The 18,577-nt window shown below is 46.6% G+C and overlaps 1 protein-coding gene across 2 annotated transcripts in view; it reads left to right on the top strand.

Moving 5' to 3' along the window:
- Positions 1-18,577, top strand: part of NBAS (NBAS subunit of NRZ tethering complex) — a 253,645-nt gene that overhangs the window by 195,936 nt on the left and 39,132 nt on the right. For both annotated transcript variants that reach the window (XM_053666925.1, XM_037151717.2), the window contains 2 exons: positions 13,797-14,015; positions 16,274-16,476. In XM_053666925.1, the coding sequence (XP_053522900.1) occupies positions 13,797-14,015; positions 16,274-16,476 (422 nt within the window). The remainder of the gene's footprint in view (positions 1-13,796; positions 14,016-16,273; positions 16,477-18,577) is intronic.

Genomic DNA, 18,577 nt, shown 5'->3' with positions numbered 1-18,577 from the left:
CCGAAGTTAAAACCAAAATGGGAACGTGCTAAAAGTCATTGAAAGATACTAACTCAAAAGGTGAAATCTACTGCCATCATACATCCGTATTTTTGTATATCTGTGAATAAATGGATTTTAGTTTAATCAAGATATATTTTTCTTTAAAAACCAAATAAACTACACGCATCTCTGTTTCTAATTACTGGTGTGCATGTGTGTGCACACATGTAATCACGTGATCTTTATGTATGATTATTGGAGCAATGAAGGATTTTCCGATCACCATGAATTTTTCAGTTGAATGGATGTCTGTCCAACCTACACTGATCTTAGTTTCTGAAGGTACGGACTGCATTTCTGAAGCCCCTGTTCCTGTGGAAAGTGGATGCTCGTGTATTTTTTACACTCATTTTTTAGAGCAGCTTTAGGTTCGCAGCAAAGTTGAGAGGCAGGAACGGAGGTTTCCTATGTGCCTTTTGCCCCTTTGCATGCAGGGCCTTCCGCTTTGTCAGACGAACCTCACTGGAGGTACATTTGTTGCAGTCGATGGACCTGGACTGGCGCAGCACCATCACCAAAACCCGTAGTCTACCTTAGCAGCTCACTCCTGGTGTTGCACGTTCTGCAGATGCGGACGAGTGTGTAATGACAGGCACTCACCTGCCCATCACTGTAACGTCAGTGCTCTTCCTGCCCTGAAGAGCCCCTGTGCTCTGCCTGCTCACCGTCTACCCCTAGCCCCCGCAACCACTCGTCCATGGACTGTCTCCGCAGTTTTATCTTTTCCAGAATGCTGTGTGGTTGGGCGGTACGCTGTGTGGTCCTTTTAGATTGGCTCCCTTCACTTAGTGATATGCGTCGAGTGGTCCTCCGAGTCTTTTCATGGCCCGATGACTCGTTTCTTTTTAGTGAAGACTCCGGAGTCCGTTGACTGGATGGACCGCAGTGACCTTACCGGTCCAGCTGCTCTAGACGTTCGTGTGCAGGTTTCCACATGGGCATCAGTGTTCATCAGTGGGCATCAGTTTACCTGTGGGTAAATAAATACCCTGCAGTACCATCGCTGCCCCGTGTGGTCGGTCTGACCACCAAACTGTTTCAAGGTGACTGTGCTGCTCTGCACTCCCAGCAGCAGCCAGTGCGTCCCTGTTGCTCCACGTCCTCACCAGCAATTGATGCTCAGGTTGTGGTCGTCCTAATAATTCTAGTAGGTGTGTAGCAGGGTCTCACGTGCTTCTTTGCCATCTGTGTGCCTTCTCTGGTGAATATCTGCTGAAGTTTTTGGTGTATTTCTTTAATTGGGTTCTTTGTTTTTTGTTTAAAGGATCCTTTGTATATTTTGTGAAATGTCTTTACATTTTTTTCTCCCATTCTGTGGCTGGCTTGTCTCATTCTCTTGACGTCGTCTTTGACAGAGCAAATGTTTTTGATTTTTATGAAGTCTAATCATTTATTTCTTTCACTGGTTGTGACTTGGGTTTTGTATCTAAAAGCACATAGCTATACCCAAAGTCATCTAGATATTCTCTTATGTAATCTTCTAGGAGTTTGTATTTCTGTGTTTTACATTTAGGTCTTTGGTCCATTTCAAGTTAATTTTTGTGAAAATGTAAGATCTGTGTCAAGATTTCTTCCTTTTTTTTTTTTTTTGCATATGGTTGTCCATTTGTTCTAGTACCATTTGTTGAAAACACTTTTTTCCATTTCATTTTCTTTATTCTTTTGTCAAAGATCAGCTGACTGTATTTATGTGGGGGCATACTCATAGGTTAACCATTTCCCCCTAAATTTTATGGTGCTCATTTTTGTTATTTTATAATTATACTAAACTTGACCACAAAGGTGTTATAAAATGTTTACTTCCTGTTACAACATGACTAAATGTTAGCTCATAATGTTTTTTTCTTAGTTCAAAGTATTTTGCCCATTGATCTTTGGTTTTGATGTGGTCAGAACTTGACTTCTTTGGTTCTGCACTGGATGGGTTTTGTTGATTTCAAATACCTTCAGAAAACATGTCTGAGAGCACCTTCGCTGCCATTCGCTACCGTTCTAGGTGCTGTAAACACACAAAATACCACCATGCTCCTGGCCCTTGAGAAGCTCACCATTGTTTGGGGGTGGATGCACACATGTATATCACATGATCATTTAATATAAGAAGTGCTATTTAAGGGTGTTAATGATGTGTACACAGAGAAAGGCAGAATCAGTAATTGTTATTGAATGCCTCTGTGTTCTAAGCATGCATTTGTTAATAACGGCACCCAATTGCGGTCACCTCCCGGCTTTCACGTGTGCAGTGTGCACACTCTCCTCTGACTTGCAGCCCCCCCCCCCCGTGTGCATCAGCAGAGTGTAACGTCCTCCTCCTGGTTGTTCTGGAATGCCTTTGCTTTAGGAACCCTTTCCTCTGTTTTCCAAGGTGAGAGCTTAGTTGGATAAGCACATCTATCTTGACAAAAATGTAAAAGCCAGGAGCTCGGGAGATAAGCATAGCAGAGCCCGTCTGAAAAGGAATTATTTTCTCCAGTATGACCGTGAAAGGCACAGAATAAATGGGATCAGACAGAATCCTCGAAGGATAGAAAATAGTTTTTGAAATAATAACATAATTTACTCATAAGTGAATAAACCTCAGACAGTCCTGAGAAAGATGACCCTTTGTCACAAGTTTGTAAAGAAAGGGCCAGCTCCCTGGTCGAAGGTCCCACAGGGCACTCACACTCCCGAATCCCCTGTCCTTTTAGCCTTTTTCCCACTTGCGACACGTTAGAACTCAGTAAGTCCCTAGCGAAGTTGATCTGATTTTCCCATTTGGCTTAGAGTTTTTTTCAAGTATGTGTTGTTGGTTCACATGTTCAGATGGTTCACATCTCACTGAACAGATGTGTATTGGGCGCCAGGGAAGACAGCTGCCCCACTGGCCATAATGATCCCTGCCCTGTCATGTGTCCTCCCCCATGTCACCCCTTCCCTGGCGCACGGGCCGGCCTTGCTGAACCCCCTCTGTGGAACAGTGTTGGGGACCACTCTGCCTGGTTTCAGGAATTATAACTGCCTCCCATGGCTAAGACTGAGTGAGTGACCTCTGGAATGTGAGCCACCAAGGAGACAAGGCTTGTCTCTGGCAGCAAGCGCTGCTTCTGCTTCTTCCCCTGCCCTCAAAGCTTGGTCGATGTCCATGGTGGGTATGATCCCTCAGAGAGGGGCAACCCAGGCCAGACATGATCACTTGAGAGGCCATCATGGAAGGACTGGGGGGCTGCAACATAGAGGGAGCATTGGATCCTCGCCCCCTGGCTATTGTGAGAGCCCGAGTCCCCATTTCCATCTGGGAGAAGCACTTCCTGGCTCTAATCCACTTAAGCTGAAAAATCTATGATGGGGAAGGTGGTGCAACCCTATGCTGGAAAGAGCTGGTTCCCCAGGTGATCAGGCCTAAGAAAGAATATGTAAAATCCTGTGAAACCTGCTTTGTTTAGAATGCTCTCATTTAAATGATAAGGGTCCAAGCAAGAAGTTTGTTACTCAGAGTTTTATGGCTCAATACCTATCTGACCCTGACTGAAGATAAGCCCTCATAGTTCTTTGAATGCTATCTATTGTTTGATCCTTACCTGTATTCTTGTACAAACGAGCCCAATAAAAGTCCCTTGGGGAAGGGACTCTGGGCCCTTCCCCTTTGAAGGATCAGCCACCTTCAGGCTGATCCCCAAGCAGATCATGTCTTGGTAGTGTTTACTTTCATCCGTGGCGGACGGAGAGCGAGAGAGTGTAGACCGTGTGCCGCAGGCATAAAGACTGATGGAAGGGAAGCCTGGGGAGGACTCGGGAGGGCGGGCCAGCTGGACCGCACAGTCTAAACCACGGTGGTGTGAGCACACCTCACGGAGAAGGTAGCGTGGGAGCAAGACCAATGCACCAGTCCATCGTAAACACTCGTGCCTCTGCCCCCGATGCAATGCGCTCGCTTGCATTGCCCTTAGAACTCACCAAGGGAAGCTTCTGCACAGTACAGGCTTCTTCGTTTCTTCCCCCAGTTCCAGTGCCGTCCGCAGTCCCACAGGTCTACTCAGTCAGTCTGACGAGGGCTCTGGACTTTGTGTCGTTCAAGGGCGCTCAGCCGATTTCAATACCAGTGGTCTAAACAAAAAGTCACACTTCGGGGAGCTAGTGCTCCAGAGCAGAGGCCTTGAAACCTCTTCACTCCCGTGCCTGAGAGAGTTTAAAGTGGCCCGGTTGTCCTCTTACACGCTGGTCTGTCCGGGCTGCCACAACAAAGCGTGGCAGACTGACCACCTTACAAGGGACAGAAGTTTATTGCTGTCCGTTCGGAGGCTGAACGTCCGAGATCCGGGTGCCAGCACGGCCACCTTTGGGTGAGGGCTTCTTCCTCTTCACAGCTGGTGCCTCCTTCCCGGGTGCTCACCTGGTGAGCAAGGGTCTCTTCCGTAGGGCCCAGAGCTCATGGTGAGGGCTCCGCCCACCTACCAACAGGCTCACCTGCGGGGCTTAGGATTTCCATATATGAATTTGGGGGGAGGACACGACATTCCGACCATAGCACTTGATACCTAAGCATTTTTTACCATAGTTTTAGGTAGGTACAAAGGATATTGTAGTTTTCAGTATTGTAAATACTGACATTTAAAGTCAAACTGTATGTAGCTCTGTCTGTATCCAGGGCCGTCTGCATTAACGTAATGGTTTGAGATATACCACTGTTCCTTCAGCACATCTTTTTTTCACTTGATTTGTTAGAGACGGAGAGGAAGGGCTGGGGAGAGGCAGACATTGCTTTTGCCATTCCGCTTATTTATGCTTCCCCTGGTTGATTCTTGTGCGTGCCCTGATCTGGGATGGAACCCACACCTTGGTGTATGGGGACAACCCTCTAACCAGCAGAACCAGCTGCCCTGCGCCAGAGCAAGCATATCTTTAGCCGTTAGAAAGGTTGCATCCTTTCTTTTCCTACTTTGTTGCTTTTGTTGAAAAGAAATAAAGCCAGACTCTAGTTTTGTCTGTGATAACCACTGCATCAGAGAAGAGAATCCATGTCAACTGAGTCCGACTTCACCAAAACAGAGGGCAGGAGACTCTATACACACTGGGCGTGCTAAGCAAAAGTCCCTGATGGGCACTGAAGGGGGGCAGAAGTGCTGGTCCCTGTGAGTGGGCCTTCTGGCTTGCTAACTGGCCCTCCCCTGGAAGACCAGCTTCTGCCGTCTTCATGATGGGAGGTGTGCGAGGTGGAGCACGGCGCTGGCATTGCAAAGGCAGCTTCCAACCCTTGAGTGGGCAGCTCTGAGTGGGGAAGCTTCACCCCTCAGAGGGCCAGAGAGGGGTTTGTGTTTGCCAGCTTTCTAGCGTGGCTGCTGTACTCGGTGGCAGGGCCTGGTGGCCCGTCACTGGGTTTTGGCAGAGCAAAGTCTGTGCCTTTGGCAACCTTGGACTTGCTCAGGTGTTTGAATAGGGACTGTGGTCATCCTAATGGCCTTTGGTGGCTAGTAGTCACCCTAGGCTTTGGTCACGTCTTTTACTGAAGGAGTTCGGACAGAATTGTTTTGTGTTGGGAGTTTTTGCAGTTCACTGTGATGTCATTTTATAATGAGGTGCTTTTTTGCTTGAAGGTCTTGTTTCTCTGCATCAAAAATAATTCCATAACCAGAAATTAACATTTATAGTTTTTCTTGTGACCATGGGACTCTAATGTTTTTTATTATGGCTCTGCATTGAGTTCTTGTTTAAATTACTGCATTATACATTAGGCCAGAGCAACGTAGATGCATTAACATTTTTAATAAATATGTATTAATTATAAAAATAAAACTATTTAAAATGTACATCTTAATGAGGTAGGCAGGGCTTTAGACGTCGTTTTTAATTAGTTTGTGTGTCCGCGGATGACTGTCACTTATTGCTAGATCGGGATTGCATTCAACACCGATCCTTTCCATTTCCTGTTTTGACGGATATGAATATGTAAAAGCCCTGTTCACATAAGCGGATGGGGGAGGAGTTTTGTCGTGGTGGTGCCACTCAAGTCTTTGAATGCCCTCCAAGTGTCAGCCGAAAATCACAAAGTGGTCTATTGTTAAAAATGATTTTTAATGACTTATCAGCTGACAGCTCAATTAGACTGTTCATAAATTTTGTTGAAAGTAAGGGATTGGAAGCCGTGTGACATGCACAGAGTAACTTGCTGTGTGGTTATCAGAACCCTTTCACACACCCGGGTTTTGAATCGCCCTGCGCTTGGTGTCCAGGAGCTTGTCGGACTCAGGACGGTGGACTCCCAGTGAGATTCAGGAAGGAGGTGGCAGACCTCTCCCCTGTAGGGGGCACCTGGTTGATGTGAACAGGGGTCGCAGAGAGACCCACATGGCACCCTGGCTTCCAGCATGTTCTCCAGAAGATCAGTTGCGGGAAAGAGTGTTTAGAGAAGGTGAGAACTTGGAGACCAGCTCCGTCGAAGCTGTCTGCATCTCTGTGTTCTTTGAAAAGATATCACATGAGGTGGCACTCGCACCCTGGTTTGAAGACCACAGTACTAAAGGAGAATGTGACACCGTGGTGACCCTGCCCTCCTTTGAGATGTCTCCTGTGGGACGGTGTTGCCTGGACACTCACAGACCTTCCACATGCACTGAGACTTCTCCTCACCCCCAGGACAGTGACTTTACAGGGGGACCAAGGGGTTGGTGAGTGGCCAGCTCTTCCTGTCAGTACGATTGAGAAGGAGCCATGGGGGGTCAGACCCCTGGGGTATTTTGATCTTTTTTAAAAACACTTCTTCCCCTTTTTCCGAATACCATCTTAGCTGTCTCCCTGCACCCTCTCCTCCACGCCCACGAGCTCCGTGTGGCGGTGAGCCACTGTTTTAGGCGGGAAGATACATCCTTGGGTATTTTGGGGCGATGCAGGAAGGTGGAACGTCACAGCCACAGACTCTCTCTTCTATAAAAGCCTTGGTGTAAGTCACCACGCCACTCTCTCCCCTGACACCTGGCCACCTTCTTCCAGGCCTGATTACGGACGGGCCCCTCCTTTATAAAGATTGGCTTGCCTTCCTAAGACATTTTTGTAAGTACACCCACGTAGTTGATTTATACTTCTGTCACATTTTATGAATACTTGTTTTTGTGTTTGGCTTCCCTATTAGGACGTATGTTCATCAAAGGTAGGGGCTGTGCCCTAATTTACCTTTGCTCCTCTGTGCCAGACCGGGTCTCCCATGTGGTGTTTGGGCGTGAAGGAGGGAATGGTGAAAAAGTAGCGTGAGGTTTTCAAAGGGACCAAATTGAGTGGATATCTACCTACCTTTTATTAGTCTAAGAAATGTTTTTCAGTCTTCAAATTAACTGTGATGTTAAAAATATGTGAATAAAATAACTTTGCTCATGATTCGCCCATTGTTCTGGGTACTCGTTGTTAGCAATGTAAACCGTATCCAAACCCCAATTTTCCCACCTGACTCTGTGGGTAGCAGCTGGGTTTCCTTAAGTCACCTGCCATTTCCTCAGTATCAGCCTTACTTTCGAAGTCACGCTATGTTCAGTTCACAGAGGGAGAAAAAAGTATCCGTTGAGCAAGACTACTCAGCCCCGCAGCGCCCACCCACGATGAAAGTTGTCCTGGTGGGTTTCGGTGAAGCCGTTAGTGGGAAGCAAGCCGACTGACGGTGTCACTCTCCTGCTTACACCCGTTTCTCTCCGGCTTCCCAGGCTTGGGAATGAGAAGGGACAGTCCCATCAGCCTGGCACTCGGCCTTTCCAGTGCTCACTGCTGCTTGCCTCTCCCTCCCTCTCTGCCTGGACTGCCTGCCTTCTGCACTCCAGCCAAGCCGATATTCTCGGTCCCCACTGGGTCCTTGGACCTGGGGGCCACCTGGAAGTCTTTCCTGTCCTAATGCCCACTCACTCCTGAGGACTCTTCTTAGAAGAGTCAACAAACCTTTCCTAGGGACCCAGGCCCTCACTTCTGTCAGTACAAGGGCATCTCCCAAGACGCTCTGTGGCAGCTCATATTTACCCTGTTGCAGTTTTATAGTGATGGCGCTTCTGTGCATTTCCAGCCAGGCTCTTACATGCCCTGGGGCAGGGACCCGATTGGATCTTGTCTGCCTCGCCAGCACCCATCCCTGTCCAGTGGAAAAACTGAAAGTCATCGCTTGTTTAAGGTCCTTGTGCCTCTTCCCCCATGACTTCTAATAGCCACGGCTCGTCCTCTTGGCATACATCTGGTCTCCTTTATTTTGTGTCAAGTCCTTTGACATGTTCTTTCACAATTGCAGTCTCGTGGGGCCCCCGTACAGGGACAGGACATTGCAGAGTCGCTGGTACGTTGGAGCCGTTGGGCACATTCTGGACGCAGGTTTCCAGGGACGTGTTGAGAACACATCATTCATTGTGCTCTCAAAGGTTCTTTTTCCCTGTACATTGATCAGAGTTGCTCAGTAATTTAGCAGCTATTTTCTGTTTGTCCGCAATGTGCTTGACATTGTATTACGTGCCAGCAGTACAGAGACTTGAAAAGCACAGTTTCTGCCCAGAAGGATCTCATTGTTTAGTCAGGGAGATGCACAAATTTTAACCAGATTTTAATGCAGGGCGATGCCCTCTTTGATAGGGGTAGCGAGTGCCTTAGGAAGGCACCAGTGGGGTGGGGTGTCCTCTGGGCAGAGACGATGTCAGCGATGGACGGCTTCTTCCCGGACCACTTCTGGAGGAGTGACCTTTGAACTGATCCTGGAAGGACAAGGGAAGGGGAGCTTGAGAAAGGATGGCGTCTTATTTCTTCTCAGCGACAGGCGTCGTGTATTTCTTTGGTGTGAGGTTCTCCTACAGTGTGTTTTTAGTTGGGAACCAAGGAGGCTGCTTCCCCGTAGTTGTCCTTGGTGGGCCAGGCGGCTTCTGGTGCCTGTGGTCCAGACGGCACAGCTGGCCGGGCGCTCGGGACCACTCGCAACGTGTTCTCAGTTCACCTTCCCAGCTGCAGGTCTCCAGTATTACAGGTCAGGGGCCAGGAAGCCGTGGCCTGCAGGCCAGGTCCAGCTCACCGCCCTCAGCCGAGCCTGGTCTTAGGTCTTCGTAAGGGATTGTGAGAACTGACCAGCCAACCCAACGAACGAACGTGTGACAGACCTGCCGCACCTGCCGTGCTCCCTGTGGGGCCCGCCCCACCCCCGCCCTGTCCAGACTGGAGTCTTCATCGGGGGTTAGACATGCACCCCAAGTCCCCTGCCATTTCCTCAGTATCAGCCTTAGTAGCTGCTTGGTGTCCACCCAATATCAGCCTCAATATCTGCTTAAAAAGCAGAGTCTGCAACTCTGCCTTTGCTGTTCTGATTCTCAAAATGTCATTCCTTCCCCACGGAAGCGACAGACGCACAGGCGTTTATTATGTGTGAGCCACCGTTCTGGGCTCTGGGAAGACAACGCTGACAGACAGTAAGCAGACAGAAACGCAAATCAGTGCTAAAGTAAAAAATAGTATTGCCCGGTCAGGAGAAAACCGTGAGGGAAGCACAGGGCCAGGCAGGAGGGTTTCTGGGAAAACACTTTCATCGGAGGGACCAGCACGTGGAAGGGCACTGAGGGACGCAGGGAGGCCAGTGAGCTGGGAGTGGAGTGACAGTGGGGGGGCAGGGGGAGGGTTAGACAGGCAGGGGAGGGGAAGAGCAAGTCCCACAGGCCCTAATAGGGCATCGGAGACAGGGTTTTATTTTGGCGAACTGGGAAGCCATTAAATAGATGTACTTGGAGAAGTGATGTGATCCGATTTCGCTTCCGAAAATACCACTCTGCTCCTAGGGGAAGGCTGGAGTAACCAACTAAAGCCAGCAGCACCGTGGTGGACACAACCAGGGTTCCCGTTCCCTCGTGTCCCCGTTCCACTGAGAGGTGGCAAAGCGGTCTGTACCGCAGAGCCTCTTAGGGCCTAGGCTGCTGGCTGCCCTGCGTCTGGGACCTGCCCCTCCTGAGCTGCCACGGCTGGGATTGCAGGGGGACCGGATAACAGAACATGTGGGCTGCTTAGTGCATTGGCTCAGAAATGCCATGTTGCTCTGGTTCAGACTTCATGGGCTGGAGCGTGGCTCACCATGGGATGCTTCTGTTGGTGATGACCACAGCGGGAGGCCAGTGAGAGCCATCGCAGCAGGGGGGGGTGATGGTGGCGTGGTGTGGAGTGGTGCTGGGAGGTGATGGAGTTGGGTGGGGGCTGGGTATACCTTGAAGGTTCACCCCGTACCACTTGCAGATGCCACAGATAGCTCCTTGGTTTTTTTCCCTTCCCACCATCTTATCTCCTATACAGAATGTGATTTCTTTGAGCCTGCCTCCTGTTCTTATCTCATCTCTCCACAGGGCCTGGAAAATAGATGTTCATTACCTATTTATCGAGTGATAGAACAGCTTAGCCACTTAGCTTTTAGAATCCACATTTTTTAATAGCAATTACAAATTGCTGTCAGGGAATAGTTTAAAAAGATCTTCGATTGGTTATTATAATAATGATGTGTGTGAATGACATGTTCATTTCATAGGCTTCAAAAAAAAACTAAGGAGAAGAGCACACTCTGGCCTCTCGGGTCAGTGTGTGCGGACATGGCTGTGCCCGCTGTGGCTCGTTGTATCGATCTTACTCTCTCTTTCTTCATGCTTGCTCCATCGTACACGAGTTCAAAGAAAATAAGTCTCCTAGCTGTAAATCCAGTGTTGAACTTGTGTTTCTTAAACTTGCCCTGTAGTCTTGCAGCCATAAACCTGTTTTTATGGAGTAAACAGGTGAAAAGCTGAAGTGCACAGTGGAATAAAAGCCCTGGGTCCTTTGGCATAACACTAGTCTGCATCTTCGAGGCCCAGCTCTCTCGGGGCAACTGACTTAAGGCTGCGTTTATTTACACTCTGTATTCTGGGTAAGTGTCGTTATTTAACTATTTTGAAATATCATTAAAAATAAGGAAAAAAACTTTTCTGCTGACACTGGTGATGAGGTAGAAAATTAAAACCCTGAAGATACTCAGCTCTCAGGGCCAACAGCAGCTTCTGTGAAAGTGTAGACTTCTGTGCGGCCTCGGCTCGGTGCTGCTGAGCTGAGTCTGTGTGTCTGCACGGAGGTGGGGTGTGTGCTTATTAGTTAGACATTGGAGCAGGGGCCTGGCCCAGGGACTGGCTGTGGGGGCTGCAGGAACGGGGGAGTCCAGGATGTCAGTCGAAACATGACTGGGGATTTGTCTTGCAAAGGAGAGAAAAGAGCATTTTGTTGAGATGGCAGGATACATATTGACACTGGTGAGTAATGAGAGGCCTGTGTGTCCAGAGCTCAGGGTGTGGGTCACAGTTACACCTCAAGGCCAGGGGTTCAGCTTGGGGCAGCTTGTGAAAGTCCTTGAGTACCATGCTAAGGAATTTGGGAAGCAGAAGAAAGGTTTTCCTAAAGGGGAATTACATGACAAATTTATTAGGAAAATAAAAACAGGTGGAAGATGGCCTATGTATTATATTAGTTGGTCAAACTGAAGTCGAGCTTCCATTGAATGAGAATTTCTATGGGGAAGACCTTTTGCTGATGGATTTACAAGTTACCTTATCTGATTTCTTACCAACCATTCCAGGGACAGTTGACAAAGGCAAGTGAAACCCTGGGCAGTAGCGATGCAGCTGGACCTGCCCAAGGGCGTGGAGACCTGCTGTTCCTCCCGGGCCCTGCGTCCTGCACAAGGATGGCCTGCCCTGCCCCTCCTTGCTTGCCAGTCTGCTGTTGAAACTCTTCCATGCTCCATGATAGTCCAGGAGAGTAAACATTTGGCCAGCTGGTATACCCGAGCCCACATTCCTTGAGGGATCAAATACAGGTGAAGAGAAAGGAGGGAGTCACGACAGTATGTTCTCATTGGTCCTCTGCTAAGCAGTTCAGCGTTCAGCCAGCATTCACTCTGTCACACGCACCGTCGGAACCTGTGCGGAGGCAGGAATGACCAAGCAGGAGCTGTCGGATGTACGGCGAGAGGGGGCACTGGTTCGACAGCAGAGGGATCTGAATGCTGGCTTTTACTCTTCTCACTCCTGTGATGAACCCCAGCACATCACTTAACCCCACCCCTGTCCAGGCTCAGTCTTCCCATCCACATAGTGGGGGAAGTAGGGAGGTCTGTTGAGCTAAAGTTTAACAGGTTCTGGTGTCTTGTATTCCTCAGCCACAGAAGGGAATGTGCAGTTGATTTGGGTAGAGAAAGTTGATAACGTAACTGTACTTGCCAGTTGGTGGTAGCTGCTGGTTTCATGCAGTGCCGTGGGGGCTGGAGGTGGCCAACTGGCGAGAAGAGGGGCTACAGAAGTTACTTTGAAGCTGCATTTGGAAAGTGAACATGGAGGTACAAGTCACTGGGAATAGTGCTTTCCCAAAGATACCTCTGTCAGTATCTGCGTGGAATTAAGAACGTGTTAGCCGTCTCTGTCATGAAGCGCTAATTAGGGCGACTCGAAGGGAACCTGCCGAAATGGAGGGCAGGAGAGGTTCACCTCCTGCTGCAGCCTCAGGTGTCAGGTGTTGTGTCTTGAGGCCTGGGCTTGCTTTTCAGAAGGTTCAGAGACACAGTGACAGTGACCGGGTTGAAGAGACTTTGACAGGAACTGTGAGGTTTTGTCTCAGGACTCCATCTGCTGCTGTTTTAAAATACCAACGAAAAGTCTCTTTAAGGCTGCAGTACAATATGCTTTGACAGGAGGCCAGAGCCTGAAGTTCAGGATCCAGAGCAGCACGCGTTAGCAGGTGTGCTGAGGCCCCACGGTGGCTCCGAGGTGGGCGGTGCCTCCGGCAGAATGGGTTGGGATCAGACTTAGTTTTGTGTTCTCGAGGCCAAGTGAGCTTAGCATTTTTAACATTGTTAGAGAGATGCAACCACTGCATACGTAACACGGTGGCAGTCACATGTCAGAGTTCAATGAACGCTTGGTTTGTAAATGACTAAATATAGAATTATTATAGAAAATGTGGAAAGTTGAGAACAAACTGGCTTATAATCACATTTAAACAAAAGTCACTAATTTTGTGTGTGTGTACAGTATGCACATGTGTATATATATATATATATAAGTATATTAGATATATAAGTATAGATGGCTAGATATATGAGCATATATATGTATATATAATCAATCTTCAGCCAAAGATTGCACAAATAGAGTTCAGGTTTTAAATATAAGCATGATATAGACAATTTTTTAATTTCTGATTCCTAAAATTTAACATTTTATGGTAAATACTTTCCAAATTTCTATACTGTTTTTGTAGTGCTAATTTTAATGACTATATAATATTTTATCTAGTAATTTATTGTAAGCTAGTTATCATTTCTCTTCATATCAGACAATTAGATTGCTTTTGAAGTTTTTATTTTTGTAGCCTTGTTCCAGTTTAAATCTTTCTGCCTATACTATTTTCTCCTTTTGGATTCTTCCCTTATAATAAGTGACCAGAACTGGGAATTGCAGTTGTATTACTAACTTTGTTTTTGCGTTATAGCCAACACTGCATTTGAACACTAGTTTTATCATAACACCGCCTATATTTGGGATTAGCATTTTTAAAAATCTCTGTTTACTAATTTAATATTACAAATGGTATTTCCCTGTGTCTGTTTCACAGAAGAAAAACTAGTATAATAAAAGTCTTACACATTGGCCGAAGTTGCACATATTACAATTGAACTTCTGTTCTCTCTTGCTCACGAATACCTTGTGAAATATGCCGTATGTAATCACGCAGAGTTTGTTTCTCTCACTGTTGTTCACCCTTTTCTTTTAAAGCTGTCTGTGGAGGCACGTAAAGAGATGACTAGCAAGGCCATGAAGACGGTCAAACATTTTATTGAGAAGCCAAGGAAAAGAAATTCAGAAGAAGACATTCAGGAAGCTGGCGATTCCAAAGTGACCTACGCAGATGCCTTGAGCCATCTGGAGAAATCACTCGCTCACCTGGAGACCCTGAACCACAGCTTCATCGTTTCTCTGAAAGACAGCGAACAGGTAACAAAATGAACCCTTCAGCTGTGAGCGCAGGTGCTCAGGTAATGCCAGCATTTTCTCCCCTTTGTCCTTTAAAGCTGCGTTAGTAGTTCTGATAGGGCTTTCAACAAGGTAGCTTTCGGCGTGCGTGACCATGTGGGGCAGCCATGGGGTTCATAGATATTCTTTCCCACGGCTGAACAGTCGACAGATCAGTAAGTGAATGGTTTGCATATAGGTAAAAACAGGTTTAGATACATAAATTTATAAAGTTAAAATTTAATGCTATGGTAAATGAACCTGTGAGTGGCCAGTAACCTCATCTTTTACTTTTCTTAGATCTAACATGTTTACTGAATTGTATTCCTAGCTTATAAAAATAGTTTTCCTCACTAGAAAGATCATTCAGTGGAGAGGAGTCTGTATAAAGAACAAGTGGAAGACCTCAGCATGTGTGAGACTCATAAATGCTAGCCCCTTACAGGAAAGATAATGACAGCAATTTGATTTCATTCTGTGCGTCTCAGGGCCTGTTGGCCCGTGGAATGAACAGCAGTAAATACTGGTATAAGCGAGATAGGAGCCCCCTCAGGGGACAGATGGGCTTGACCAGCCTCGATTTCGCCCCTGACATTTCCAGCGCCACGCTCCGTAATCACAAGAACCAGGGTAATCGCGAACTCTGTGAGTGGTTTATACTTAGTGGTGTAAAACATTCTGATTAAAAATTTAAATTTTAGAGTACTTGTCTCATTTTTTAAAATCAAATATGTTACATTCAAATCAGAGAATTGTCATTAGTATCCTTGGGGCATGTGTTGTCTGTCAGTGACTAGAATAGTGTGTTGGGCCAACAAGATTATTAAGAATAGCTTGTTTGTTTCGACAAGGCTATGATTTAAAGGGACCAAATGGCTACCTGTGAGTAAGTGCTGTACAGTCAGACCACGGATGGTACCTGATAGGAGACTCATCTGGTTCCTACACTGGACTTTATTTGATTTTATTAAGGTACCTTTCATAGTAAATCCCAGAACTAAACATTCAAGGACATCAATCTGTCCCTTTTAAGTTCCGGCCTTGATTTTAACCTCTGATTACACACCTGGTGAAAGAACATCTTCGAAGGTTGGTGCCGTCTAAGGTAAGTGCCGTCGTCCTGTGGAGGAGTCTCAGCTCCCTCTTGTCTCGGTAGAGACACCAGTGAGTGCTCCGCCTGACGGCCAGGCATGTCGGCAGCAGGGTTCACGGAGGAGCCAGCAAGGCAGGGTCTGGCGTGCCTGCTCCTGCTACCCTCCCCTGCTCCGGGAGTTCATTATCTTACAGAAAATCCCAGTCATTTTATCTTATCCACAGATATTCCCATACCTACTTCTAAAAGATACATTTAAACATAACCACAACATTACCACAATAAAAAAAGACACCCCAGTAATTCTGCAGAATCATGAACTAGCCAGTCAGTGATCACGTGGTGGTTTGAAAGACAAAAACGTGTGTTCAGGGTGATTTGTGAAACTGTGAAGAACCTGAAAGGTGTTGTCAGTGCGAAGTGGCATATTTGGCATGCTGACAGCAACAGTTTGAGTCCTGTTTCTTAAATGCCTTGTTGTCACTTGAGGTTTGGCACATACTGTCAAGGCGGGGGGGTGGGCATTGTGGCACGGGGTGGGGGACAGGAGGCTTTCAGAGTCTCGTCCTGGCGCCTGTCATGGCTAGCTGCGTGACTTGGGGGCACGTTAGCGTCTTCGATCTTCAATCTTCTTTTTGTTAAAATGGAGCTAATGAAGACCCCCTGAGGGATTATCATAAGCATTACATTAGATAACATCCATGCAACACCTGGGTCTCGTGGTTGGTACTCAGTAGATTATAACTGTCATGTGGCTGTAGCACGATAATAATAATAATAGAGGAACTTGGACTTAGCATTGCCCTGTGCGTGACAGGGTGCCGAAGGACTGGCTTTTACTTGACCTCATTTAACGCTCACAACCGCCTCTGTTCACAAGAGCCTGTTGCTGTCACCCTGGGGTCATGGCGACTGAACTTGGAGATCACCAAGGCCCACTGCCTAAAAACTGGTGGGGCAAGGATCTGCCCGCCAGCCTGGGGGGCCCTGGAGCCCGAGCTCTCCCCAGCCCGTGCACGCTCTTCCGGGGCGGTTCTGGTTTCCCTGTCTTTGCTTGGAGAACCTCCTGAGTGTTTCACTATGAACATGTAGACACTTAATTTCTATTGCATATTGAGGTGTTGAATACCACTTTTTTTTCTTCCAGGAAATACTGCAGAAATACAGTAACCTCTATGATCTGTCCCGGTCGGAAAAAGGGAAACTTCATGAGCAAGCCGTGGCCATGTGTTTGGACGGTCAGCCTCTGGGGATGATTCAGCAGCTGCTGGAGGTGGCCGTGGGCCCCCTGGACCTCTCGCCTAGGGACATCGTGCAGAGTGCAGTCATGAAAATCGTTTCTGCATTGAGGTGAGTGGTCCAGTAGCCACCAAGCCAAACCCAAGGAGCTGTGCTGCCAGGAACAGTGCTTGTTTGAGGTAAAATTAATTCACGTAGAAGCATTTTCTAAGAAGCACTGTACAGAAGTGAGAGATCGATTAGATTTCCCTAAGTCTCGTGTCTTGAGAATAGAGACCCACGAAAATGTTTCATTATTGGTGTTCTGTGTAAGATGCTGCTAACTTCTGGTGAGACACCGCCCCTCCCCCCCAACATTATTCCTGAAGTAAAGGAAAAGGCCAGAGGGCCTGGGAAACAGCTAAGCATCAGGCTGGTGGTGACCTCAGGGTGGGTTCTGAAACCTTGCTTTCCTCCTTTCCCTTCACAGAGTGGTGGGAAAACGGTCCTCTGAGGCTCTGAGGAAGTACACAAGGCAAGGTTAACCTGTGCTGAAGAATTAATTACCTGCCACGAGTGGCAGAAACAAAAACACAAACCCCACAATTGGGGAAGCCTAACTTTATATCAAAGTGCTGGTGTCTTTACAGGAAGGGATCCCAGAGGATTAAATGAGAGGGGGAAGTTACGCTGAGAAAATAATGAGGCATCAAGTGCTTTCTGTGAATAATGCAATTAGGCTAAAAGATCTAGCTGTGTTTAATTCATTCTCCTTGTAAGCATTCTTTGTAATTCTGTATTGCTCTTCAGGAACTTTTTGATTAAATGCTTGTCAGTTTTTAGCAGCTGAACTGCAATCAAAAGAGGCTTTATCAGTGTAATTACCCAGCTTCATGCAGTTTTCACCGTCATGCTCTGAGGTGTCGGGTGACTTCATATGTAGAGAGAGAATAAAGTGTGACGCTTCCTAGAAATAACAAACGCCAAATTAATAAAGCTTTGTTCTGGCAGCATCATTGGTTTTGGCAGTGGTGGTGGTGGTACAAGAACCACTTTCCTCTTTAAAATGATGAGAGAGACTTGATGGCCACAGTTCACGCCTTTTGATTTGTGGTCATCTTCTTATTGTTTCTCAAATCAGGGTTTTACATGAAGCCCACAAAAATAAATAATATGAGTATTTATGCTCGACGAATTTAGTGTATTTACTAAAAACTACACATTTTCATTCATCATTAAAATGAAATGATGTTATAGTTTTACATTTATAAAATTCTGGCGTAAATTTTACTTCTCCCTCCTTTGCTGCACCCATTTCTACTGAAGACTTGATTTGGTTCTGATCTGATAAATACTGTGCTCAGCACATGAAGACATTTCAATGAATGTGAATTAAATCAGGAGTTTAACTACCCCTTTTTCAAAGGAGAAGAGACTCCTATCAACAATATTCGCAACATTCACGTTTGAGAAAGTTACTAAAACTTAGCAAGCATAAATTAACAAAGCCACGAAAACAACTGAATTCAGCATTATTTAAATCATGTATCTTAAATTATTCACAAAATTTACCTAAAACTTCTTTTTCTTCTGTCGCATTTTTCAAATTCACTACAGGTTTAGACACACACTTGCGCAATAGGCATAGCATTAGTGCCTGTCCCGGGCTGTTGGGATATTAAACAGCAGAATGTAGATAAAACCCCTAACAGTGCCTGATTATCTGTTAAGTACCATGCAAATATGAGTATTTTGATAAATAGGCCTACTGGAGAATTTGGGTGGTTATTATTGGATTGGCCAATTGTTTGTTTTTTCCATAAGATGGCTCTTGTGGTGCTCAGTTGTTGTTAACTTCATCTGAAACGATTTTGTTAGATTGTATTGTGCCAGTCGTCATCTCGTCCCCCATTTTAAAAAATCTTACCAAGTTTGTGAATTTCCGTGGGGCGATTTTAATATTGAAGGTGGAAGGAAATAGGCAACATTTTTGGCATATTGTGATTTATTATTTCAAGGTAGGTAAAAATGCAGCTGAAATGTAAAACAAAAGATTGTGCAGCCTACAGAGAAGACGCTGCACTGATTGAAGGTGCCGGAAGTGTCCTGCGGAGTTCCATGCTGCAAGCTTCTCCTGCTCCACCAACTGAAGCCTGGTCCACCCACTGGAGTTGATAGCAATCAAATCGAGACATTAATTGAGAGCAGTCAGCGTTCTGTCATGTGAGAGATA

This window comes from Artibeus jamaicensis, unplaced genomic scaffold (genome assembly GCF_021234435.1).
Source record: "Artibeus jamaicensis isolate MK-2021 breed Jamaican fruit bat unplaced genomic scaffold, CSHL_Jam_final contig_465, whole genome shotgun sequence".
In the NCBI taxonomy this organism is placed as follows: Eukaryota; Metazoa; Chordata; class Mammalia; order Chiroptera; family Phyllostomidae; genus Artibeus; species Artibeus jamaicensis.
This window is presented reverse-complemented; position numbering and strand designations above follow the sequence as displayed.